We start from the raw sequence: 26,170 nt of genomic DNA, 5'->3' as shown, positions 1-26,170 counted from the left end.
GCCCTTTCTGACTGGTGGGTAATTTGATTTTGGAACAATGCAAATGCAAAATTCCAGCCTGACTCACAAGAAGAACCAGGAGTCCCTGCTCATAGTTATAATCTATCACCCTACTGTCATGGGATAGCTGGTCCCTGTAAGCAGAGCAGGACCAGTGCCCCTGTATCAGAGCAGGTGGGCCCAATTAAAGGAGGCAGGGCTACACCTGGGGCTGTAACAGCCTGTCAGAGGAGTAATGATTGGGACAGGCTGTACCTTGCACCACAGGAGAGTGGAGCTAACTTCTATGGGGGAGCCGGCTGACTGAGGACTGGCTGAAGCTGGGAAGCTGCAAGAAGCAGAATTACCAGAGACCTCTGGGAGGAGAGATTGGATAAAGGGTGAGCAGAAAGACTATTTTCTGTTTGTTTGGCTTATGTTTGGACAATAAACCTATTTAAAGGAGACTGGGTCTGACAGTGTGTGCTTGGTAAACTGGGGAGAAGCCCTGCTGTGCCTTGTCTACAAACTGACTTGGGTGGGGACTGCTAAATTAATGCCAAGTTAATGGCTTACTTCCATGTTCTGGGGTTAAGAACTGCAGTAAAATACCAAATGACAGATAAAATGGCTCCTGAGCTCAATCCAGTTGCCACTTAATCTCAGGCAGCTATTTTAATTGAAATAGGTGAAAGTGAAAGGTTTGCAATTCCTTAGGAAACTGTTAAGGAAATGTAATACAGAGAAGAGAGAACTGTTGATTCCAGAAGACAGGCATTGGCCAGGTTTTTATAAGCAGGGTAGAAAACTACCTATCCTACAACTTCAGTTTCAGACACTATAGTTTCTGGGCCATGGTTGGGTTAAATAGCCTCCTGGATTTTTTTTTTTTAAAAGACAACTAGAATTGCCTTGACTTTATTCCAGTTAAATATTTTAGTTCACCTGACAACAGGTGAAGGCCAAGGTTTTAGAGAGCATTTAAGGAAGAAGGAGATTTTTAAAAAAAATGAATAGGAATGCTCAGCCATTCCTGTCTCTGCCAAATAAACTCTTGCAAATCTTCCCTGTGTTTTAGTCACTGTCCAAAAGATGGTAACTTTTGTAGCTGCAGAACTACAGTCAGCTAGAAGTGAGGTTCTTACCCACGAAAGCTTATGCTCCCAATACTTCTGTTAGTCTTAAAGGTGCCACAGGACCCTCTGTTGCTTTTTACATTCAGCCCTTAACTTTTGAGCAAAACTTTCCTTGACTTCAACAGGAATTGAGTGCATGTAATCAAGGCTATTATGGGGCACCCAGTTCCCAGTCCTCGGTCAGAGAATGTATCTGTTTACGTAGTTTGCCTAGGCAAAGGCTTCTTAGGCAGCTCACACTTCTGTATCTTCCAATTTTGTTTTGCTCTATGACAAGTATATGCTTCCTTGAGGGGTAGAAAAATGCTTGGTACCCACTGGCATTTAATCTTTGTCACAGCTTGTTGACTGACTTGAGTTCCGAAATAGTGATTGGACAGTGAGGCTCCTGGGATGATCATTTACAATATCTAGCATCCTGTGACTGGCATGCTGGTTCCTCCATAACTGCTGGCATGGGATTGTCTAAAGAAATCCCATCCACCCTATCCTCCTTTTCATTCCCTAAATGTTTGGGGGGATGGGGTTGTCAATGCAAATATGGTTTGGGAGGAAAAATAAAAATGGTTATAAATTTTGAAGCTAGATTCCATTTTCTAATAAGTTTCCCTAAATGATACCTGACCTGTGGATCAGGATCCATGCTGAAGCCTACCAAGACTCGTATTCATACCTAGTTCTTGTCAGGAGTCCTGTGGAACAGAACTAGTTTACTGTGTTTTTGAACATTTTAATCTAGAATTAGAAGAAATTGTTTTGGAGTGGAGAGGGAGGGGGAAAATAGCTCTAAATCTAAATTCCAGCAGAAGCTGCAAAGCTGTGCTCTGGTCACTAAAAATTCCCATGCCTGGAGGAAGGGACACCATCACATGACATGCCTGTTCTTTATGCAGTCCCTGGGTGTCTCAACGGAACAGAAAGCTACTGTCGTAAGGCTGGTGAAAATATACAGGGCAAATGTCAAATTGAACAGCATGATTTTGGATTGAAAATAGAGGGGGTACTTTGACAAGGCAAAGCTGATGGAAGCCTGAAGTTATTTCACTTTCAAATCTATTGAGCGAAGATAACCTCCTGAAGACACAATTCTGATTGCAGTAGCCACTCTCCATATGAGCTTTGCTCATAATAGAATGAGGGTTTTTCTAATACCAAGAATTGGTAAGAGAACTTCTGTTTATAGCATAGATTAAATAGCAACATCAACCCATTTCTGATTTTGACGTATGTGAAATGGTTCTCCTGGCAAAGAAGTAGGATTGTAGAAGAGATTAAGAACAAATGGCACTAAATAAACTTTGAATGCTCTCTAGTACTAATGCACAGAAGGTGATTTTCACCCATATAGTGAAGCTAGTTAAAGCATTTTCAGCTAAATGGTTTGTGTATTTGTGCGCGTGTGTTTGGTGTGGGGTTGTTTTTTTTTTTTTTCCATCAACACCCGAAGCCAAAATGTTTTGCGCTGTGTGGAACAAAAAGAAATGTCAAAACTTCACAAGTTGTTGTGAAACAACTGTCATTCTCCAGCCAGCTCCACTGTTTAGCATAGGGCTCTGCAAAGCTACGGTGATGGTGAAGGCAGCACTCTCCCCATACGTGCCCATTTTCAGGCACTTGAAACTTGCTGGGGGGGGGGGGGGAAACCTTTGGGATATAATGTTTCCCCTTGTTCTCGGCCCAAAGGGTATTTTTTGTTTCGTGAAGCACTGGGCAGCTGTTGAGGTTTTCAGAGTATTTGTGCAGGTGGTTAAGTCTGATGTTTTCCACTTGGGTATCTCATCTGGATTAATTTTAAAACTTCAGTCTCCCACTGGATTAAGTTGTCCCTTCAGACAAGTGCCACTGAAGTGTTTTGAAGTGATTTGGATCAGAAATTAAGTTGTTTAAAAATCATGGCATATTTGCAGTCTGGTCCCAGCTCTCCCCACAACCACAGCACAAATGGACTTAATGCAGAGGTCTCCCCGTGACCAGAGTGCCAGCTGAGACACTTTGATTGCTGCTGCAGCCCATGGACTGAAATAGCCTCTGTGATATAGACCCCTCCCACCCAATGTGGCAGAGTTAGCTAGTGGAGCTGCAGAATTGAAGATCCACTGGTTATGGCCCTGCCCTCCCTTTAAAACACCCTTTTGATGCTACCACCGATGTATGGAACAGGTCTGTGGTGGGGGAGGGGAGAGATTCCCATCCTGGGCCGTCTGAGCCCAGTCCCCTGCATAGTGGATGGCTGAGCTTTGCTGCTTTTGGAGTCCTACACGTCTGTATGAGCACCTGTGATTTTTCTGCCAAATATTTTGCATGTGTAGCAGTGCTGCATTCCAGCTCCCTGCATGTCTAATGCACACTGAAATAAACCAGGGCTTTTAGTGCTGTGATTACGTCTCATTACATAGACACAAAGACATGTAATTAGCACATCCAATACTGCATGGCATTTATTTCCATCAAAAATATAGTGCAGTAAGCTGCAGCTATCCTGTGCATGTCCCTGGAGCGCCACCCATCTGAAATGCACAATCAGACAAACACTTGAGATTTGTGTTCTTTAAACCTACGTAATGCTAAGGTTGGTTCCTGTGTTGGATTTTCTATTGTTTTTGTTAAATCCTCAGTCTCAAGTTTGTTTTTGTTTTAAAGTGTGGGTTATATGCTGAAGCTGAAACAAGGAGGTGTAAATTATCTTCCCAGGCACCTGGAGGCAGAAGCAATGTCCCTGCCTGCCCTGCGTAGCTTTAAATTCTGACTGGTGCTGAGTAGGGACTGGGCTGTGGGAGGCAGCCGAGAGGATGTGCTGAATCAGTGCATTTACCAGCTGCCATGTCCCCACACGCCTTGCCCAGCCTTGCCCATTCATGGGACTGTGCTGGGCCTCTTCTTTGGCTATGTGGTTAAAACTGCTCTCTGCTACTGTAAGTGTCCACTGTGCAGAGGACTTTCCACTGTCAGGGTTCTGCAGCAAGATCGATGCCGATGCCACTGGAAGCTACTGAATTTAGCTTACTTTTTCCTAGGGTTTCCAGCGCTGGAGAGTTACTAATATTTAATCTTGTTTGAAGTATTGCCAGATTGTTTGAAATAGGATAAGCTACTCCGGAAAGGCGACTTGCTCTCGAAATGAAAGCCATGCTTTCATCCACTTTAGGAATGAGCACAGATTTCTTACTTCACTCTCAAACAACCTGGATCCAAGTTTCTTTAGGAAAAGGGCACCCACTCGGAACATGAGCATTTTTGCTGCAAGATGCACTATTAATTTTTTTTTTCTATTCAGGCAGCTTTGGAAGCTGCCAAGATCAGTGGTTGATATAATCAAATATAGTGCCCCATCCCTTACCATGGCCAATGTCTGATAGTGATCATACATCTACTTTTGACATACTAAATTCTTGAGAAAAGGTCTTCCTAACTTCACTATGCCATACTGGAGTATGCTCTGAAGCATAAGAAATAAAAAGCCGTTGCATGTTAATATAGTAAGTGTAATTGCACCTGCTAAGTCTTTTGTGTGCACAATGCTTCCAAGCATTTGCTACTAAGAGATTGCCTCAATACCTTGCGATAGGGAGTTCCACAGGGTGTCTGCTGCCCAGAAAGGTATTTCCTTTTATCAGTTTGATCTTTATTGCCTTCCTGGTTATTTCACCTTTGCACTATAGGAAGTGATAAACTGAACTACGATTAACCTCTTTTATACCATTCAGAATGCTGTCTTCCTCTTCCTCTTCTCTTTCCAAATTATTAAGAAACATTTTGAGATGAAAAGCACTAAGATTAAATAGTCCCACTCCTATTAATTCCCCCTCTATCTAGACTCCTGCAGCACGGACTCATTTTTGTGTCCTCTTCAGGATGATTTCTGGTTTTGATAGTTTTTAAGATGATGACCAATTCTGAGCCCCTGAATACTACAGTATAGCTTTAAAGAGCTGCCTTCTTTTCCAGTTGTCTTCTCTGAATTTCAACTGTCATGTTGCCCGATTGCTAGAGCTGGTGAAAATTTTTTGAACGTTTCTATTTGATGGAAAAAAGGGGGGTGATTTTACATAACTTGACAGTTGGTCACATTTTGAGTTTTGACATTTTTCAACAGACCTGTTTAATGACAATTATTCCCATTTTTGAATCCGCTCTACCACTTACTCAGTTTCATTAGGTTCTTTTGGGGTTGTTCACAATCCTGTCTAATTTTCATGCTTCCCCATCCTGAAAGAGACCTGTAGGTCTCATGAGATAGGAAGCAAAATTCTTCTTCAGAGCGTAAGGGGAGTTCTGGCCATAGGTCAGAATTTGTCACTGGTGACCACCACCTTTCTCATGGTTACATTTAGTGTGATAACACATTAATCTTATGCATTTCCCACCATGATTTTGTCAGGTATTCTAGTAGATGCAGTGTCACAGCAGAAATGAGCATTATTTCAGCCTCTTTTTGACTTATGTCTCTGGAGATCCCAGTGATGGTTCTTGTAAGTACCCCTCCCCCATATATATATATATATATATATAAAAATAAAGCAACAACAACTTATCATAAAGTCCTTCAATCTGCCTCCAGAAGGGAGCATCACTATTTTGGTCTCTTAGTGAGAAAGGCATTATCCTTCCAGAGATTAGCAGGTTCTCTTCAACAGCAAGAATAATCATGGGACTGCATATAAGGTTGGGTTGCCAAGGTTTCAATCTTGGGCTCAGGTGATTTAGCCTAAGAATTTAGAAACAAGCAGGTCCTACCTTGCTTACCGATTTATTTAGGTTGGCTGAAATGGAAAAGGTTGGAGTTTAAGGCTATCCTTTGGAAAGTACTCAAGCTAAACTCTCTGAGACTGAGGCTAAAAAGCTTAGGCTACGTCTACACTACCTGCCTGAATCGGCGGGTAGAAATCAATCTCTCGGGGATCGAATTATCGCGTCTTGTCGGGACGCGACATTCAATCCCCGAATCAACGCTTGTACTCCACCAGTGGAGGTAGGAGTAAGCGCCGTCGACGGGGGAGCCACGGAGGTCGATTTGCTGCCGTCCTCACAGCGGGGTAAGTTGGCTCCGATACGTCAAATTCAGCTATGCTATTCGCGTAGCTGAATTTGCATATCTTAAATCGACACCTCCCCCCCCCCCCCCCCCCCCCGGTAGTGAGGACGTAGCCTGAGTAACAGGTCTGCTAAGGTAATTCAAGTAATCAGAGCTGGAAAGGCCTGGTTTGCTTTCCCTCAGCCCTCAGTCTCAGATGATTGTGTAGTTTAGAACAATGCTTATATTCCTAACTCTCTCTCACATTGGGATGACAACTACTGTTTAGTATCACAGGAGTAGCCCTGTTAATCTGTATCCACAAAAACAAGGAGGAGTCAGGTGGCACCTTAAAGACTAACAGATTTATTTGGGCATAAGCTTTCATGGGTAAGAAGTGTTTTTTTTACCCACGAAAGCTTATGCCCAAATAAATCTGTTAGTCTTTAAGGTGCCACCTGGACGACTCCTTGTTTTTGTAACTACTGTTTAGTAGAGTGCTTTCACCAGACAGAGGGCTGTGTATTATGATGGGTATCTTATCTATTTGTAACAGTAGGGAAGTCCCTCAGCTGCAATGTTAATGTGAAGGGGAGCATCAACAGGCATACAGGATGCCAAGTTCACTTAGTGGACACAACTCAATGTTGAACCATTTGAAACCCACAAACTATCAGTCATTTCAAGTCTAGGGTCAGATGACTGTGCCCTCTATACCTAATAATTCTTTGCACCTGTCCCAGGGAAAGAGCATGATCTAAGCCAGTGCATAAGAATGGCCATACTGGGTCAGATCGATGGTCCATTTGGCCAGTATCCTGTCTTCCGACAGTGGTCAATGCCAGAAGCTTCAAAGGGAATGAACAGAACAGGGCAATCATCCATCCCGTTATCCAGTCCTAGCATTTTGCAGTCAGAAGCCTAGGAACACTTAGAACATGGGACAGCATTCCTGATCATCTTGGCTAAAAGCCATTGATGGCTCTATCCTCCCTGAATTTACCTAATTCTTTTTTTAATCCAGTTATAGTTTTGGCTTTTCCAGCATCCCCTGCCAATGAGTTCTGCAGATTGACTGCACTGTGTGAAGTAGCTCTTGTTTATTTTAAACCTGCTGCTTATTAATTTCATTCGGTGATCCCTGATTCTTTTGTTATGTGAAGGAGTAAATAACATTTCCTTCCTTATTCGCTTTCTATAAAATCATGAATGGTGTGGAGATCTCTATCGTATCCCCCTTTAGTCGTCTCTTTTCCAAGTTGAACAGTTAGTCTTTTTAACCACTCCTCATACGGAAGCTGTTCCATACCATTAATCATTTCTGTTGCCTTCTCTGTACCTTTTCCAATCCTAATATATCTTTTTTTGAGATGGGGTGACCAGAATTGCACACAGCATTGAAGGTGTGAGCATACCATGGATTTATATAGTGGCACTATGATATTTTCTGTCTCTTTCCTAATGTGTTCGCTTTTCTGATTGCTGCTGCACATTGAGTGGATGTTTTCAGAAAACTATCCATGATGACTCTAAGATCTTTCTTTAGTAACAGCTAATTTAGGATGCATCACTTTGTATGTATAGTTGACTGTTTTCCAGTGTGCATTACTTTGTATTTATCAACCTTGAATTTCATCTGCCATTTTGTTGCCCAGTCACCCAGTTTTGTGAGATCCCTTTGTAACTCTTTGTGGTCAGCTTTGGACTTAACTGTCTTGAGTAATTTTGTAACCTTTTTCCAGGTAATTTATGAATATGTTGAACAGCACAGATGCCTGGAGGACACCACTATTTGCCTCTCTCCATTCTGAAAAATGACCATTTATTCCTACCCTTTGTTTCCTGATCCGTTAGAGGACTTTCCCTCTTATCCCATGACTGCTTACATTGCCTAAGAGCCTTTAGTGAGAGACCATGTCAAAGGCTTTCTGAAAGGCCAATTGCACTGTATCTGCTGGATCAGCCTGGTCCACGTTTGTGAACCCCCCTCAAAGAATTCTAAAGATTGGTGAGGCATGATTTTCCTTTACAAAAGCAGTGTTGTCTTCCCCAACAAAGCATGTTCTTCTAGACCTCTGATCTTTGTTTTTGACTATAGTTTCAACCAATTTGCTTGGTACTGACATTAGGCTTTCTGGCCTGTAATTGCCAGGATTGCCTCGGAGGCCCTTTTTAAAAATTGGCATCACATTGGCTATCCTTCAGTTATCTGGTACAGAATCTGATTTAAGGGATAGGTAACATACCTCAATTAGTTCTGAAATTTTCATGAGTTCCTTCAGAACTCTTGGGTGAATACCATCTGGTCCTGGTGACTTATTACTGTTTAATTTATCAATTTGTTTCAAACCTTCTCTGACACCTCTATCTGGGACAGTTCTTCAGATCTGTCACCTAAAAAGAATGGCTCAGGTGTGTGAATCTACCTCACATCCTCTGCAGTGAACACCAGTGCAAAGAATTCATTTAGCTTCCCCACTGTCCTTTTCTTCCTTGAGTGCTCCTTTAGCATGTTGATCATCCAGTGGCACTATTATATCAATATCCTCATTTAACACCAGGCACCCATGTTCACCCATCTTAGTATTTAGACTTGTAGCATTTGTATACATGCACTTATAAAATGTCACTTTACTTGTCTGCCTTCATGTGATGTAACTGAGTGGGATTCTTTTTCATTTGACTATTTCTCTTAGGTTCCTATCTATACTTTATCTCCTCTTTATTAGGATCCCCATTAATAGATCCTCCCCTGCACCAGTCAGCTTTCCTCCAGTCCTTAGTTTAAAAACTCTTCTACAAATCTTTTAAATTTTACATGCTAGCAATCTGATTCCATTTTTGTTTAGGAAGAGCCCAGCCTTCTGTAAAGGCTCCTCCTTTCCCAAACGGTTCCCCAGTTCCTACTAAACCTAAATCCCTCCTCCAAATGCTATAGTTTCATCTATGCAATGTATCTTTCTGTCTCTCTTAGCTCCTCCAGTTCAGCCACTCTAGTCTCAAGAGCCTGTACTCAGTCTGTGAGGGCCATGAGCACCTGATAGGCCACCTGCCTACAAGGCAGTTAATCATACATGCTGCAGTCAGTGCAATAAACTGGTAGCCTCTACTCTGCTGCTGGACTTCTGCCTGCATTCTTTTTTGGGGGGTGGGTGGGAAGAGGCTAAGTTTAGAGAATGGTACGGAATACCCTCTGCATCTACATTTTTGAAATAGCTCTGGGCTACTACCTTATGTAGTCAGAAGGAGTACATCTCCATTGCTCTTGAAATGTAAAGAGCCCTTCCCTTACATGCATGATGGATAAGTAGGACTTCTCCCCGCATGAGTAGGATTGGCCTTGGGCCAGATTGTGGTCCTCAGGCTCACAGCACTTAAGAGTTGCTTCTGCCATAGTTGTAAAAAGAGGGACAATAATGGAAATAGGACTCAGGACTCAGAGTAGAACAGACTCTTTTTCCCCCGGAAGCACTGACCTAGTGTTTCCAGTGTCAGGTGGAAGTTAGAGAGCCTATTTTTGTCACTTGCCAAACAAATGGGCGTAAGGTGGGGGGAGGTGGGAGGAGAGAGACACAAGCTGAGAGTTCCCTTCCCCTCCGAGATGGGTCTGGTGCAGCATTAGGGGAGCACTATTCTAAGCAGATAGGCTTGGAGTCCTGCAGAGCATCATTCAGCTACACAGAAGCTATCTCGCAGAGTGGAAAACCTCTGAGAAACAAATGTTTCTTTTGTTTCTGTACAGAAACAAATCCTCTCTGTACAGAAAAGGCCCTAAGTGAACATCTCTCCTTGATATTCAATTAGGGCCTTTTCTGTACAGAGTTAAGAGGGCATAGAATTCATAAATGTTTTTAAAAGCACTGGCCATACTCTCACAGGAGGTATGAAGGAGTGATGTTGGTCTTGATAGACAAAAGGCTTTATTGGAGCAGACATATTAATCAGAGTCTTGGTCCAAGAATGGAGAGGCACTGTCTTCTCTACATAAACAGCAAAGTATCTTTCTTGCTGCCACAGCAAGGGAGGGGACAGAGTGGAATAACAGAGAGGAAAGACAATTTAAAAGCAGATTGGTGATACTACTGGCAAATCCTTGAGAGAGAAGCACCTATGATAATATGGAGAGCCTTTGTAGGCAGTCCTAGTTTGAAAAGTTGGGGTCAAATGGTCTCTGAAAGTAGGGTAGCAAAGAAGGTTCTGGCACCTTAAAGCTGACCAGGGCTAAGTCCTCTAGACATTAGTCAGAAATACTTAAAGTAACATTTGTGGGGGAAACAGACTGAGCTGGGGCACACAAGAGCTTAAGAGATCTTTTTCTTGTGACACAAGCTGGTTTAAAAAAAAATTGAGTGGGATGGGGCAGGGGATAGGTCAAGCTAGGTCCACATTGCTACAAAAGCCCTTTTACTGCCTCACATGAACTTGGCACAAATGGAACGTGTTGCTCTTTGCTTTTTCTAGTTGCTTGGCAATTTTATCACCTATAGCATAGGTGAGATTTTTCTAAGTAATTTCATCTACTCTATTAGTCATTTTTTCATCTTGCAGATTACAATAGGCTTTTCAACAGTCTCCAGAAGTCCTGGTGCTAATCCTGGAAATCTCTAGCCAAAACACTAAATAAGGACTCATTTCTACATTCTTTGAACATATTAAGTCACACAGTGTTTTAATACCATATACTTCTACGTAGGGGCTGTGGCAACAAGGACACCAGCAGCTGGCTCTTACAGTATGATGGGGATAGCAATCTTCTAGGATAGGAGTTGGTTACCTCGTGGTTCTTTGTCTTGGGAGGAACAGGAAAGAATGTTACACTGATTTATTTGAATGTAAATAAGTGGTTCCTAATGATTTTGTACATCTGAGCAAAGATGTTACTACTAAAGAAGGATGAGAGACTGGGGGGCTGGTGATAAAAGCTTGTGTAACCGTTATAAAGAAATCTCATCTTTAATGAACTTTTTAACAAAGACCCAGTACTAAATATGTATTCTACAAAGTCAGGTTCAGTGACCAAATAAAGTTTATTACAGACTAATTATTTTATTCGTATACATAACCTACTACCCTAGCCTTGCTTATTTATTAAGAAAGAGCAAGTCAGAAACAAGATGAAGGTTTACTTTGAACAGATGCATGCACTTCCATGGGCAGTTCTAATATCCTAATATTAACAAACGGTCAGAGATTAACTACCTAATGAAAGTTAGCCAGTGTAATATAGGAAGTTCTGATTGATAAATGGAACTTGTGTTTATCCTTCAGAAATAGTTACATACTGTTAGTTGAAAAATTCAATAGCATTACAGCTAATATACATGTAAGTTAGTGTTTCAGCAAAACTTGTTTCTTGCAAAGTCAGGGCAGCTGTATTAAAAAATTAAACAATAATGTGCTTGTAATTATGTATAAAAAAGTGACATTGCAAGACTTAATTTTCAGTGATTTTATACATTTTCAAAATCCACAGTTTATTCCACGTATTTCTCCTCAGAGATAGACTGAAACATGCTATTACTCTGACAACGCACATAAGTCATTCCCAAATCCACTACTCGAGCCCATTCTGAAAGATTTAGGCAGGTATGCGGGTTGCAGCTTCCTCCTCTGCATCAGCTCTGTTTGCATTAATTTCCGCTAGTGTTCGACCAAAACGTGTCCATTCATCATTGCGGGGCACAGCAATTTGCTATAGAGAAACAGAATATTATTTACACCCATTGATAAGTACATAGAGAATGTAATTTAGCTCATTTTAACACCTTGTCTAAACACCACATTTATGAATTGTTGATAAAACAGCTCACCTTATTCATTAAAAGTTTTCAAATAGTCTGACCAGCAAATACAGCTGGTATGCATTGTCCAACAAATGATGGTAACTAGGGCTATGTCTACACTACACAGCTTTTAGTGGCATGGCTGTGCTGCTACAGCCGTGCCGGGTAGCTGCTGTTTGTCAGCAGCAGAAAACTCTCCTGCCGACAAAAAACTTCCACCCCCCACCAGCGGCTTTGTTGGCAGGAGAGTGCTCCTGCTGACAAAGCACTGTTCACACCAGCGCTTTTCATTCTTTTGTCATTTGGGGGTGAGTTTTTGTTTTGTTTTGTTTTTTAAACACCCCTAAATGACAAAAGTTTTTCCAACGAAGTGCAGTGTATACAAAGCCTTAGTAAAAAAAATTTTTTTTTTAAAGAAGAAAAAATTCAGTGCTTGATAAGGGTGCTGTCAGACTTCTAATATTGAAGTCCTGTGTTTAAGCACAGAACAAATATGGCAGTGGTAGTAATAAGTTTGGCCCATGTACCTCAGTCTGGAGAGACCACCTCCACAGGTGAGAGCAGTTCTTTATCCTTGTCCAACAATCCTTGAAATATATATACCAATGGTAATTGTTTTAGAGAGATTGACACCTGCCCGGTAGGAATCGAAGGGAGACTACTTCTCACTTTAAGTTCAAATGGCCATTGGATGGTACATTTTGTTCACAACCAACCTGGCATGCATTCAGAGTAGTGATAGAGGTGAAATCTTGTCCACACCCACTACTAATCTCCTCTGCATGCAGTTTCTACTGCAGTATAAATTACACAGAACTTATAAATTGTTAGATCTCTTTATTTCAACTGCTTAATACTGACAATTTTACTTTTAATTGCACAATTACAAGAAGTGTCAAACTTTCTTTAAAATGCTAAAATATTGTATGAAGTTGAACTGAGATTGAAACATTTAAAAACTATAATTAATCCTGAAAGCAAGAGAGGCCTAGAACCTTTATCTTGAATTACCATTTATTCCTGGCAAAAATGTTTTGAAGGAAAGTTGAAAGTCAAAAAGGTAAGTGAGAGTAAATTCAGAAAGGTGCTTTAAATCCATGTAACACAAAGTAGCAAACACAAGTTACCTACCTCTCCCACGTCATATATAACTATTTGTCCTTCTGAATCACCTACAGCAATCTCTCGCCCAGAATGCGTCCATCTCACACGATTAAGAGCAGGATTACCCTCCACAGTAATGCTTGCGGTTGGCACCTGTATCCATTTAAAACACAGTTAAAACTAGCAGCATTTCTATAGATGTAATTATTCTCTCTGCCCAGGCCCCTCCGTTATTATTTAAAAAAAAAAAATCATACAGAAGTGTATTCTAGCCAACTGTTCCCCCTAGGGAAAAAGGAGATTTTTAAAAGGTTAAACAAATCTTCAGCATTGACCTGAAAAGTATTTTCCCCAATGGTCCAGTACATAGGAAAGGGGAATTGGGAGAGATGGGAGTTTACAAGTCTTACCCCAGTTACTCTTCCTCTACTCCTCTTTCCTCCCAAAAGAAACCTCAGTTCTTAAAAAAAAAAAAATCCTGAGTTTGTAGCATTCATGAGAGAGCCTATTTTAAGCAATCCTTATTTAGAGAGAAAAAATTGCTTCATAATATTAATACAAACAGTCCCTATATCACTAGGAACAACTTGGGTGTAAATATACTATACAGGACAATGGGTATGGAGTCAAAATTTACCAAAAAAAAAAAAAAAAATCCTAGGACAATTTCCCTCCGCCAATTCTTCTCAAAACATAACAGCAATCAATTTCATTGCTACATGGAAGACCTGCATTTAGGAATGACCTCAATAGCCTCCGCTAGTACAGCGAGGATCAGGTGCGTTTTGAGGCATAAAGCCCTTTGGTATTAAAGGCTCTATGTAAATGTAATATAAGCAAATATACTTGGGCTTTGGGATAGGTACTGACCAGGGGTGGCTCTATGGTTTTTGCCGCCCCAAGCACGGCAGTCAGGTGGCTTTCGGCGGCACGCCTGCGGGCAGTCCGCTAGCCACACGGATTCGGCGGCATGCCTGCAGGAGTTCTGACGGTGCCGCGCCTTCAGCATCCCCGCCGCTGAATTACCGCCAAAGCCGCGGGACCGGCGGACCTCCTGCAGGCATGACGGCGGACCGGCGGACCTCACAGCAACCGGCAGGCCGCCCCCCGTGGCTTGCTGCCCCAGGAACGCGAAGCGCTGGTCTGGAGCTGCCCCTGGTACTGACTACAATCCTTTACAGGACCTCACTATTTGCAAAGCTGTGCTGTAAATAAGGAAGTGTTATTTACTCTTAACAACATAAGAACTAGAGGTCACCAAATAAAATGAATAGGTGGCAGGTTTAAAACAAAACTGAAGTATTTCTTCACACAACACACAGTCAACCTGTGGAACTCCTTGCCAGAGGATGTTGTGAAGGACAAGACCATAACAGGGTTTAAAAAAAAGCTAGATAAATTCATGGAAGATAGGTCCATCAATGGCTAGGATCATCTATTAGCTAGGATGGGCAGGGATGGTCCCCCTAGCCTCTGGTTGCCAGAAGCTGGGAATCGGCAACAGGATGAGGATTACCTGTTCTGTTCATTCCCTCTGAAGCACCTGCCATTGATCAATGGCGGAAGACAGGATACTGGGCTAGATGGACCATTGGTCTGACCCAGTATGGCCATTCTTATGTCTGAAAATATGAATCTCTCATCCTACCAGTTAATGATTGTGGTATAACTTTTCTAGCATGGGGGGGGGAGGGGAAGGGGGAAAACAGCCAAATTTGATTTTGAGTCAGTGAATCTACTATAGCAACTAACAGCATAATAGCGATCTTATATGACTCATTCATAGTATTAGAGTGTTTAGCCCTTGTATGCTGTAGCTACTAAAAGGTGTCTGGATCATGTACCTGGGCAAGTCCAAGGAAAAAGCCACACAAGTATAGCACGTTATATAGATAGGAATTTTGTATTGCTTTTATACTGGGAGGACAACATTTTAGTTTCCATCTTCAGGCACTAAAAATGAGGTGATCTGAATTATTCCTATCTAATCACACATCTACTGCATAATGCCACTACAGCAGCAGAAATACATAGCGCAACCATGATAAAGCATTTCTGGCCATACACATTTCTGAAGACGCCTAAGATTTTTAGTTCTTGTCAGATTTGAAGTAGTTAAGTTATTGTGCCTCACCTCAGTATCGTTGTTGAGATTCCACAGATCAAGCCTACCCATTCCATCCACACAAGCAAACAGGGCGGGGTGAGTGGGAGACCACATCACATCATAAACATAGTCTGAGTTGTCTTCAAATGAGTAGAGAGGCTTGTTATTCTAAAACAAAACACCAGATAGTACTTTACACCACACAATCTTTACATTTGGGATTCTGAAAGCAAAATCTTTTTGCAATGAAGGTGAAATATTGAGTTTTTGTACAGTTCATATTGCAGCAATTGTAAAATTAAGTAACAATCTGTGTTTAAAGAATTCCTTCAACTGTCTCTTACATAGAAAGAGGCCAAAAAATAACTGCAGGATGGGGGGGAACCCCAAGTCTCTCTCCCCCCCCCCCGTTTGGATGAATTATATAGCATGTTTACTGCCTGATATTACAACATAGCTTCAGTAGGAGGCTGGTATAACAACCTAAATATGAGTGAATTTTGGTAGTCTCCTGAGCTGACCTGATGGCCTAGGGGGTAGGCTTGTGCACTGTTATGGGAGAGACCCTGGCTTGACTTTAACCCTAGCCTAGTTTCGTGCTCCCTGGGACAGTAATGTTGCAGAGGCGGCTTGCTAAGAAAAGCGATGGAAAGGACGTTAGTCATGGCTCTTGACTGCAACTCAGTTCAGGCTCATTAGAAACGGTGTTGATTGGTTTTGATGGGAGTCCTCCTAATTCATACAAGACTGTGGTAATGCCTTGTGTGCTGTAGTGAGGCAGTGAGGACTATGGAGATGCGAGGACCTGAAATGGACACCTGAATTACCATAATTATAATATACTAATATAATACATAATATACCTGAATTATAAAATAACTGACTTGAATCGTTACATTGGTCTTCCCAACCCAGTTACAAAAGTTAAAAGGATGAGCAAAATGGACCAGAAATAGACAAACTTGGCCACATTTACATATAAGTTACATTTAGGTGATAACAAGTTACAGGTTATTAAAAGAGAACTAAACTACATAAATTAACTCATCTGATGTTACCATTCACCCAGTCGAATTAACAAGCTTCCCTAAACCCTTTGACAACACTTTGGTTAACTGAAGCTTACATTATAGCACCACCTTGTGTCAAAGTCTAATCTGTTAGACACCTCTGTTTTAGATACCTTAGTTGTCCAAAGCTTTACTGTCCAGTCAAATGATGAGGTGACAAAAAGATGAGAGAAGTCTACAGGTCCAACTGCTGCATGGCAATGGATACCTGTGATTGGTCCTTGGTGTCCTTCAAACATCTCACTGATTCCCGCTTTGCTGTTTTAAAATACATTATGTAGGTTAATTTCCTTTGAAACTGTATTTCACACAGAGGCAATAAGGAATACATGTTTTAAATAAACTGGGAGTAGGTTTCAATGGAACCCAAATAGATATGGCCTGCAGAGGGGAAAGGGAAATGTGGGTTTGAATATGATTCTGTGTATTAGCCTCTTTTTTTCCAAAACCCTATTCTGTTATATTTAAGTGCAGACATAATACCATAGAAAACAGTAACACTTGGCAAGGCTATCCCATCCAGATTTGACTAGGTACCTCTTCAAGCAACCTCTAAATATTTGGATCAAATAACAAAATTCAGTCCTCAAATATGGATATGAAACTCCCATTGCCTTAAACAGGAGTTGCACTTAAGTAGCTGAGGCAGAGTTTAGTCCTAGTGACAATACATCCCCAATAATCTCATATCAGAACTGATAAAGTGGAGAGGAGGGAAAAAGGATGTTACAAAGAAGGGATACAATTTTGGCTAGTTTTAAACCAAAGAGCTATGCCGTGAGAGTGATGTGTATTTGAGATGAAAACTGGACACTCAATTTTATTTCAGAAAGCAATTGATAAGATACAGCCAGACAATTTCAAAACAGATTGAACAGCAGGAGAAATGCTAGCCAATTTAAGATTTGTGCGTGATTTTACTGTACAATTATCCGTAGAACTGATAAAGTTTGGGATGTTCTCCTCCAATTCAAATGAATAGAACTGAAGTCTACCAGTTCATCTTCCTTTTCATAATTAAAAGTATTCCTAGCCAAAGTAAAGATCCACCAGTAGCAATGGTGGATCTTTTCTTGAACTTTAAAAGTCTGATTTAATATTTCATATTTTAAAAAAAGATATTACCTTTTTATACAAGCACGAAGCTCTGCTATGAACATTAATTTAGCTTGCACAACAAAATGTTTCTTTTATTAAGTGAAAAATCCTGATAAGCTTTGCTATTTTAAACAAAAAAATAATTTGAGTGTCTATTCACCTGCCATGGCGGCATGCTGTGTACACAGAGCCTTCCTCACTTCCAACAACGAAGTTATTGACATCTCCAACAGGAAAGGACATGCACGTGACAGCTACAGCCTTGGATTGCTTATGAATCAACTCCATACTATCCTGTAGAAAAAAGTAGCAGGAACTTATTTTTCAAACTTGCCATCTTAACTTTCACCAGAAATCGTGTAGATTTTCTAGTACTAGTTAGTTCACAAGCTATTCTTATTCCAGCCCTTTTCTACATTTGGAAGATCTGCCTCTTATTCATGAATCCAAACTTTAGCATTAGTACTGAAGAATCCAAAAATTATGATGAACTTGATTTACTACAGTAAAAAAGGAATTTATCTTACAGAATTACTATACAACTACTCAGCTGGGAATGTCTGCATCTTGTCAAAATGCTTAACACTACTTTACGAAGTCTTATGAAATACTTAAAGCAAACAGGTGAAATTAATATTAGAATGCTAAGAATTTAGTAACATACAGACTACCTGAGCTCAAAAGAGAGTAAGTGGTAAGTAACAGCCTCATCTATACCTCTCTCTTACATACTTTTCCAAGTTTACCCTACCTGCGGTTGGGAAAGCATGTCCAGACTCCATGAGCATATCTTTCCATCAGTTGAGATGCTAATCAAATTATGAGCATTTTGGGTCCCAACCACATTTACACAGTACACAGGGTGCTGAAGAGAGATTACAAAATCCTTTTCAGAAACAGTTCCCATAGTAACAAATTCAATGACACTCAGTTAACAAGAGTGAAATACAAATTAATGTTTCATAAAGCAATTTAAGTTGACTAACAATACTATTTGAAATATATGAAAACTCATTTAACTTTTTAGCATCTAACACATGGTGTTGAGATAGGCTCCTATAAAACTGACAGCTCTACGACAAAGACAATTTTTCAGTGCTACTATTGGTAAACCAGACATAAGTATTAAAACATCATTACTGTTCATCCAGGGGAAACCCTCTCCCACCCCAAGGGGTTAATGGCTCAATAGTGAGAAGTTCTCATTTCACCCCCTACCGTGTGAGCAGCAGCTGAAAGTGGAGTTCTCTGCACTGGGGTTCTTTTATTGCTGCGATTATCCCATAGCACAATTTGGCCTGAATATGTGCCACCAACCACCAGATTTGGATGAAATTTTGCAAATGTAGCCGACATCACTGCTGACTGCAGAGGACACACACACAAAACAAAAACCACACATATACAAAGGGAACAGTTTTATGTTTAAGACTAAAATCAAGAATTTAAGGATAGAAAATCTGACTAATTACTGGTAGCGAGCTGTTTCCTCAGTTACATTTGATATTGCTTTTACTATCTTCTGCTCCTTTGTCCAAACATATGAAAGTTCACAACTACATGAGTTGAATCGTTACTTCAAAACCTTGACATTCTTCTGGTCTCAACTCTTACTAAATACAAATAAAAATCCCACTCTCTCCATATGCATACATTTGATTTGTATCTTTCCTAGAAGTTAGTAGTAACAGAAATAGAATCCAGTAATAAGACACATTCTGTGGTCATTTTTCAAGGAGAGCAGAATACTGTTTTGTCACTATAGTATCAAATCATAATATAATTACCTTTGCAATCTATGCCTTGACAGTAATCTGACAGCATCAGATTACAAACTAGTTTTAATTCAACTAAGTGATTTTTCAGAATTATGACATTTTGAAAATAAATGGTTATTGCAGGTTTGGTCAAACAGAAAAGGTTTGCACATTTTTACCTTTCAGTAATCCATTTTAAAACCTGCATCTGTTTTTTACTTGAAGCATGTGTTTTTACTTATCTATTTTTTCCCAATTCCTCAGGCTATGTACATTTTATTCAGTGGGCTACGGTCTAGTTATACATTCTGCATCATAGTTCCTGAAAAACCTCTCATACTTAAGGCATAATGTCAGTTTTTCTTTTAATAAATGAGATTAAGAAACAGATTTTCAGACATGTTTACATATTCTGAATGTCAGAAATTTTGCAACAGAGGAATCTTTTCAAACTGATGATGTCTTCAGCCATCAACATCTGTTTGCAAATACATGTGGTTAAAGTACATGCCAACCCAATGAAATCATTATGTTGACAAGAATAAATAAGGCACTTGTCCAAATTAATCAACATAAAATCTTGAGCCTGGTGAGACAGGAACTCACATCATACCTGGCAGTGAAAGACATACTCCGGGGTAGTTTTCTTGTATTTCATATTCCACACAAGAGCCACACCATCAGGCTCATGAGGGGCATCTTCATTATTGTTGTAGGAGGCTACAAGCAATTCTGGATACTAGTCATCGAGAAATTAGTGGGAAAAAATGTTCAAAATAAACAACTGCCTTATGGTCCAGTCAGTCCTAGAATCTTGATTTATAGTGGCAAAAATAAGTTTAACCCATGGATAAATCAGCTCCATAAACAGAAAATATTAGATAAGCTAATTACCACAGTAAGTATAATTACAAGGTTTACTCAAAAAGAGTGTTAAAATACAAGATAATAGAATACATAAATACTGAACACAATAATTAAAATATTTAGGTGAGGCTAGTTTCTTGGAGCTAATGCTATACCTTTATGCCTTGGGCATTTTCTGTTCAATTTATAGATTGCATTTAAAAGAACATTGTTAATTTCTGTTACCTCTTTCAAAATATATAAACACAATCACATTCAATTACAGTATGTAAACAGCAGAATGTGTCAGAGCTATTCTAAGGACTATATATAAAGCACTGAGCATGTATGGTTCAAATAAAGCTGAGTGCACAAAACTTGAAGTATCTGCAAAGGTGACTCAAAGAAAATGTTGTTTTTACCTGAGATGACCAGTCCAAACAACTAACAACACGATGCTTTGACCAGCGTTCATCAAAAAACTGTCTGTTTAAGGACAGTTTAGCGCCTGCCTGAATCTCTCTGTAAAGAGAGACAAATGGAGGGTTCTAATCTAAGATCACTTTTTCAGTTACAAATATAGTAAACACAGTAAAGCACTCAATACTCCCACATTACCCTTCTTTGTCTTCCAAATCTCTTCCACTGTAGTCAAAGAAAATGTTAATCTGCTCGGAAAGAGCTCTTTCTACAATCCTTGTAGAATGGTCAAAGAAACTTAAAAACTCTTCAGAGTGCAAAATTTGCTGTTTTTCCTCTTCTGTAAGTTCATGAGGGGCAGCTGGGGGGGAAAAAAAAAGGGGGTTGGATTTTCCTAAAGTTCATTCTTATCTGTCAAAACATTTCTGAAGAAAAACCAAATACTTTTCAAATTAAATTTTTTTACATCCATATATTTTAATTTTTACATAGGATTTTAAGTTATTTATATTTTTGTTTACAGAAAAAGTGGAAAAAAATGTCAGTTTGATAAAAAAAACTATTACGTTAAAATTACTAAACATTCTTTTATTTACAATGCCTAATACTGTGTCCTAAAGTGAGTTGTACCTTCCTCCTCTTCATCATTTTTCAATGTTCTTTCTTCTTCGGGTTCAATTGATGGCTTTGGTACCACCACATCATCATCATCTTCATCATCTGAAAAGAAATTATACAGCAAAATAGTTAATAACAGTCCTAGAGAAGCACAGTAAAGTTCCATCCAGTTTCAAACAATACAAAAGTAAACACATTTGTGCATATGGAATAATTTTACATCAATTGATTGTTTCTAAAACTTAATCCATACAAAGGATAACATTTGGTTAAAGTGAAGGAATATTAATGAGAACATTATCTACACCACTATTTCGTATACAACAGTCATACCAAATTGCGTAGCTGTGTAAACTGAAACAGAATACATAAGCAATTGTAGAGAATTCACAGTGGAAATCTCTAAATTTACAAGCATTTATCATTCCAGACAGAATATGGAAGTACCACATAGTTTTATGTAACATGCTGACACATTAATGCTGCAGAATAAAGAAAATCAAATGTCTAAAATAGCCTACAGAGCTGCTGCTTACTTGTGATCTGAAACCATCAGTGTCTAATGGGTCTTCGTATGGCATAAAGATGACTTACATTAGCTTTCAGGTTGCTATTCTGAGAGGCAAATTTTGCTAAAGATAATAGCTGAGAGATTACATTTTCTTTTCTGTCATTCTAAATGCAAGTCTCATTATCTGTATCATGTTTGGCAATGAGAATTTTAAAGCAAAATGTGTTTTCCCTAATTGCAATGAATAACATAAAATGTTAATGTTCTGGAATACTGACAAGGTTTACAGCACTTTTTACATTACTACATTTTATCCTTTGAATACTGTAAACCAGAAAATAACTTTAAATTACTTAGTGTTGTGGAATATGCATTTCCTGTCTTTTCTTCTTCTCCTTTCTAAGGTAAGTTTCTGAAAAGACTATTTTTATTGGTTAAACAGCTATGTCATCTGTCTATAAGGGAATGGCAGCAGGAGTCTACAGCATGCTTCATCACAAGTAACGAGACAGTATTCAACAGGGACTCTACTTGTTTGTCACAGACATTTCTCTGACCCATGTACAAAGTTCTCTAACAAAAAACACACACGCACCCACACACAAAAGAGTGGTCAAGGGATGGGAACCAGCTGCCAAGCCATGGTCCCAGCAGCCAGGCCAGCTGACTAGATAGCAACAACCAGATGGTACTGCTGGGATTGTGTGTCTCTGCTAGGAGGTGGCAATGGGATGGCACAACATTTTTCTGCCTCACTGCTTCCAATCATGTCTTTCCCCAATGGCAAGCCTGTGCAATTACCAGCACTCCAGGAGGTCCACAGACAAGCCTTTACCCTCTAAACAAAATACAGCTTGTAGGCCATACCAGCTGCCAAACCACACACATAGTGATAGGTTTAGAGAGGTCTGAATATCTTTCTAACTCCATAGTACAGGCAATAAAAATATAACTGTACCTGCAGGAAAGAAAGCTTTAAGTGACACTGTATAATGCTCACAATAATACAAACTCCAACTTAATCAAAATGATAATGACGTATGCCAATCGTACATTACTTGAAATTGAGCGATTTTTACGTTCTGACAAGTTTACAGAACTAGGATAAATGGCATGAATGATTTCAATATATGCTCATACTTTTGAACCAAATGGTGAAGGTTAAAATCTTTCCTTTCAAGGGCCTCAATCAGCCACAAAGGAAAACAGTAATCACTGTCTTTTCAGCCAGCCCAACCGCATTTGTCAGCCCTTTCTCTGTCAATGCAGCCAGAGCAATCAACCTGCCAAACATTCAGAATGGAAAAACAATCTGAAAATACAGGGTATAATGCACCTGCCAGTGAAAATGGCCATTTCAAGAAAAGCTAGTGATCTCAGTGACCCTGCTGAGGAGGCGGTGGTGCAAAGGGGAAAGAACGCGTAAAAGAATTCTTAGTGATCTCCACTCTCTTGCACATTGACACTTCCTTACAAAGCATGCCAATTACAGCTTTTGTGCTACTTAAAAAAAATGAAAGCTTTTTTGGGCAAAATAATCACACGGAGAAACAGAAAGACACTACTCCTTTTTAGATGGATTCGCATGTACAACTGACTATTAATCTGAAAACTGTATAACTTGTAGCAAATCCTAAACTGTATTGTTCAAACCAAAATTCTAACGTCCAGTCACTGTGGGTCTGAACATTGATAAATTTATATTTACTAGATATGACTGAATAGCAAATTGCAAGACAACTGATGTACAATGAACATTTAATCATGTAAAAAATATTTGTTTCCCCAAGCAATCTTGCTGCAGTTAACAAAATGCCCTAAATTTAGAGACCTGGATTCTGGTCACTCTGGACAGCTACTCTAGCTTTAAATGTAATGAATTAGAAAATGCATCCCAACTTTGCTGCATCACACTGATTTTAAGTACCATTTTCAATGACAGGAGTCAAATTCCTAACAAATGCAGATGGTCAGCTGTTTAGTGCTAAGTGACCTCATAATCTACATATTTTACAGAAAAGATCTTGTAGCAGATTGCTCCTCCCTTTTAATGTTTCAACATAGATGGTGTATGTTATACAGAGATCCAAATTCCTTCATATTACTCTCAGTATGTGTTGTCAGCTTATGAGTTATTGCTGCAGCTGAGAGCTAGACATAGCAGAGCAGAAATTATTTCAATACTTTTTTAAGGTATCAGGGCTGTTGATGACTCAGTCCTATTTTTAGGTTTATTTATGTACAAACATCCCCCTAGTTCATAAGCCTTGTAGCCTTAATTCTATTGGGGTTACTTTACATTAAGCAACACTATTATTCATTTATTTATATAAATAAATAAATGGATTAGTCAAGAATCTTGAATTAAAACATAAAAGCTTAGAACATTAAAATATTGTATACCGATTTGCAAGAAACAAAAGAATGGTCCCTACCCAGAGAAACTTACAATCTAAAGACACAACCAGAATCCACTGGAGAACAGGAAGGATCAGAGTTAAGTTTTTAAAATTTCCTTTCCTCTCCTCTTCCCTCCCCCTTCCCCCAATCACCTCCTCTTACTTTAACAATAAAGGTCCAAGTGTTAAGTGTTTGCAGGGGTTGTGATACAATATGATGAATAGCAACACACAGTAAAAAGTATTAAAAGTTCTAATGTTGAAAAACAGTTTACCATTTCTAATGCATTAAGTACTCACTTAAAATCTAAATGCATCACACCACCACAAAATCTATCTTAGCCTGAACTTTTGCGAGATGACCTTCTCTACTTCAGTCTCCCCGCTGTTCATTACCGACTACTTTATCACCACATTCTACAGGCCATTACCCAATGATCCCACTGAGGGTTACCAAAAGAAGCTACACCATTTGCTCAAGAAACTCCCTGAAAAAGCACAGGAACAAATCTGCACAGACACACCTCTAGAACTCCGACCAGGGATATTCTATCTGCTACCCAAGATCCATAAACCTGGAAATCCTGGATGCCCCATTATCTTAGGCATTGGCACCCTGACAGCAGGATTGTCTGACTATGTGGACTCTCTCCTCAGGCCCTATGCTACCAGCACTCCTAGCTATCTTCGAGACATCACTGACTTCCTGAGGAAACTACAATCCATTGGTGATCTTCCAGAAAACACCATCCTGGCCACTATGGATGTAGAAGCCCTCTACACCAATGTTCCACACAAAGATGGACTACAAGCTATCAGGAACAGTATCCTCGATAACGTCACAGCAAACCTGGTGGCTGAACTCTGTGACTTTGTCCTCACCCACAACTATTTCACATTTGGGGACAATGTATACCTTCAAATCAGCGGCGCTGCTATGGGTACCCGCATGGCCCCACAGTATGCCAATATTTTTATGGCTGACTTTGGGGACGAGAGCTGATACTAACGCCCCTACTCTACTTGCGCTACGTTGAGGATATCTTCATCATCTGGACCCATGGAACAGAAACCCTTGAGGAATTGCAACATAATTTCAACAATTTCCATCCCACCATCAACCTCAGCCTGGACCAGTCCACACAAGAGATCCATTTTCTGGACACTACAGTGCTAATAACCGATGATCACATAACCACCACCCTATACCAGAAGCCTACTGACTGCTATACTTACCTACATGCCTCCAGCTTTCATCCAGACCACATCACACGATCCAGTCTACAGCCAAGCTGTAAGATACAACCACATTTGCTCCAATCCCTCAGACAGAGACAAACTATGATCTCTATCAAGTGTTCTTAAAACTACAATACCCACCTGCTTAAGTGAAGAAACAGATCGCCAGAGCCAGAAGAATACCCAGAAGTCACCTACTCCAGGACAGGCCCAACAAAGAAAGTAACAGAACGCCACTAGCCGTCACCTTCAGCCCCCAACGAAAACCTCTCCAGCGCATCATCGAGGATCTACAACCTATCCTGAAGGACGGTCCCTCACTCTCTCAGATCTTGGGAGACAGGCCAGCCCTCGCTTACAGACTGCCTCCCCAATCTGAAGCAAATACTCACCAGCAACCACACACCACACAACAAAAATACTAATCCAGGTACCTATTCTTGGAACAAAGCCTGTTGCCAACTCTGTCCACATATCTATTCAAGGGACACCATCATAGGACCTAATCACATCAGCCACCCCATCAGAGGCTCGTTCACCTGCACATCTACCAACGTGATATATGCCATGTGCCAGCAATGCCCCTCTGCCATGTACACTGGCCAAACCGGACAGTCTCTACATAAAAGAATAAACGGACACAAATCAGACATCAAGAATTATAACATTCAAAAACCAGTCAAAAAACACTTCAACCTCCCTGGTCACTCAATTAAGACCTAAAAGTGGCAATTCTTCAACAAAAACACTTCAAAAACAGACTCCAACGAGAAACTGCAGAACTGGAATTAATTTGCAAACTGGACACCATTAAATTAGGCTTGACTAAAGACTGGGAGCAGATGGGTCATTACACAAAGTAAAAACTATTTCCCCATGCTAATTTTCTCCTTACTTTCAAAGTGGTAGCCATGTTAGTCTGTATTAGCAAAAAGAACGAGGAGTACTTTGTGGCACCTTAGAGATTTGTTAGTTTCTAAGGTGCCACAAGTACTCCTCCTTCTTTTTCCCCTACTGTTACTCATACCTTCTTGTGAACTGTTTGAAATGGGCCATCCTAATTACCACTACAAAAGTTTTTTTTCCCGCTGA

At 40.1% G+C, this 26,170-nt stretch overlaps 1 protein-coding gene across 11 annotated transcripts in view; it reads right to left on the bottom strand.

Moving 5' to 3' along the window:
* Nucleotides 1-11,134: 11,134 nt before the first annotated feature.
* DYNC1I2 (dynein cytoplasmic 1 intermediate chain 2) overlaps nucleotides 11,135-26,170 on the bottom strand; it is a 49,796-nt gene continuing 34,760 nt past the window's right edge. For all 11 annotated transcript variants that reach the window (XM_005290455.5, XM_065560775.1, XM_005290456.4 and 8 more), the window contains 11 exons: nucleotides 20,942-21,031; nucleotides 20,510-20,672; nucleotides 20,314-20,413; nucleotides 19,659-19,784; nucleotides 18,507-18,653; nucleotides 18,040-18,153; nucleotides 17,449-17,582; nucleotides 16,304-16,448; nucleotides 15,148-15,288; nucleotides 13,041-13,166; nucleotides 11,135-11,818 (listed from right to left, as the gene is read on the bottom strand). In XM_005290455.5, coding sequence (XP_005290512.1) covers nucleotides 11,705-11,818; nucleotides 13,041-13,166; nucleotides 15,148-15,288; nucleotides 16,304-16,448; nucleotides 17,449-17,582; nucleotides 18,040-18,153; nucleotides 18,507-18,653; nucleotides 19,659-19,784; nucleotides 20,314-20,413; nucleotides 20,510-20,672; nucleotides 20,942-21,031 — 1,400 coding nt within the window. In that variant the 3' untranslated portion in view covers nucleotides 11,135-11,704. The remainder of the gene's footprint in view (nucleotides 11,819-13,040; nucleotides 13,167-15,147; nucleotides 15,289-16,303; nucleotides 16,449-17,448; nucleotides 17,583-18,039; nucleotides 18,154-18,506; nucleotides 18,654-19,658; nucleotides 19,785-20,313; nucleotides 20,414-20,509; nucleotides 20,673-20,941; nucleotides 21,032-26,170) is intronic.

The sequence above is a fragment of the Chrysemys picta genome, chromosome 11 (genome assembly GCF_011386835.1).
Source record: "Chrysemys picta bellii isolate R12L10 chromosome 11, ASM1138683v2, whole genome shotgun sequence".
NCBI classification, from domain to species: domain Eukaryota; kingdom Metazoa; phylum Chordata; order Testudines; family Emydidae; genus Chrysemys; species Chrysemys picta.
Note: the sequence above shows the minus strand (reverse complement) of the source record. Positions and strands in the feature narration are given on the sequence as shown.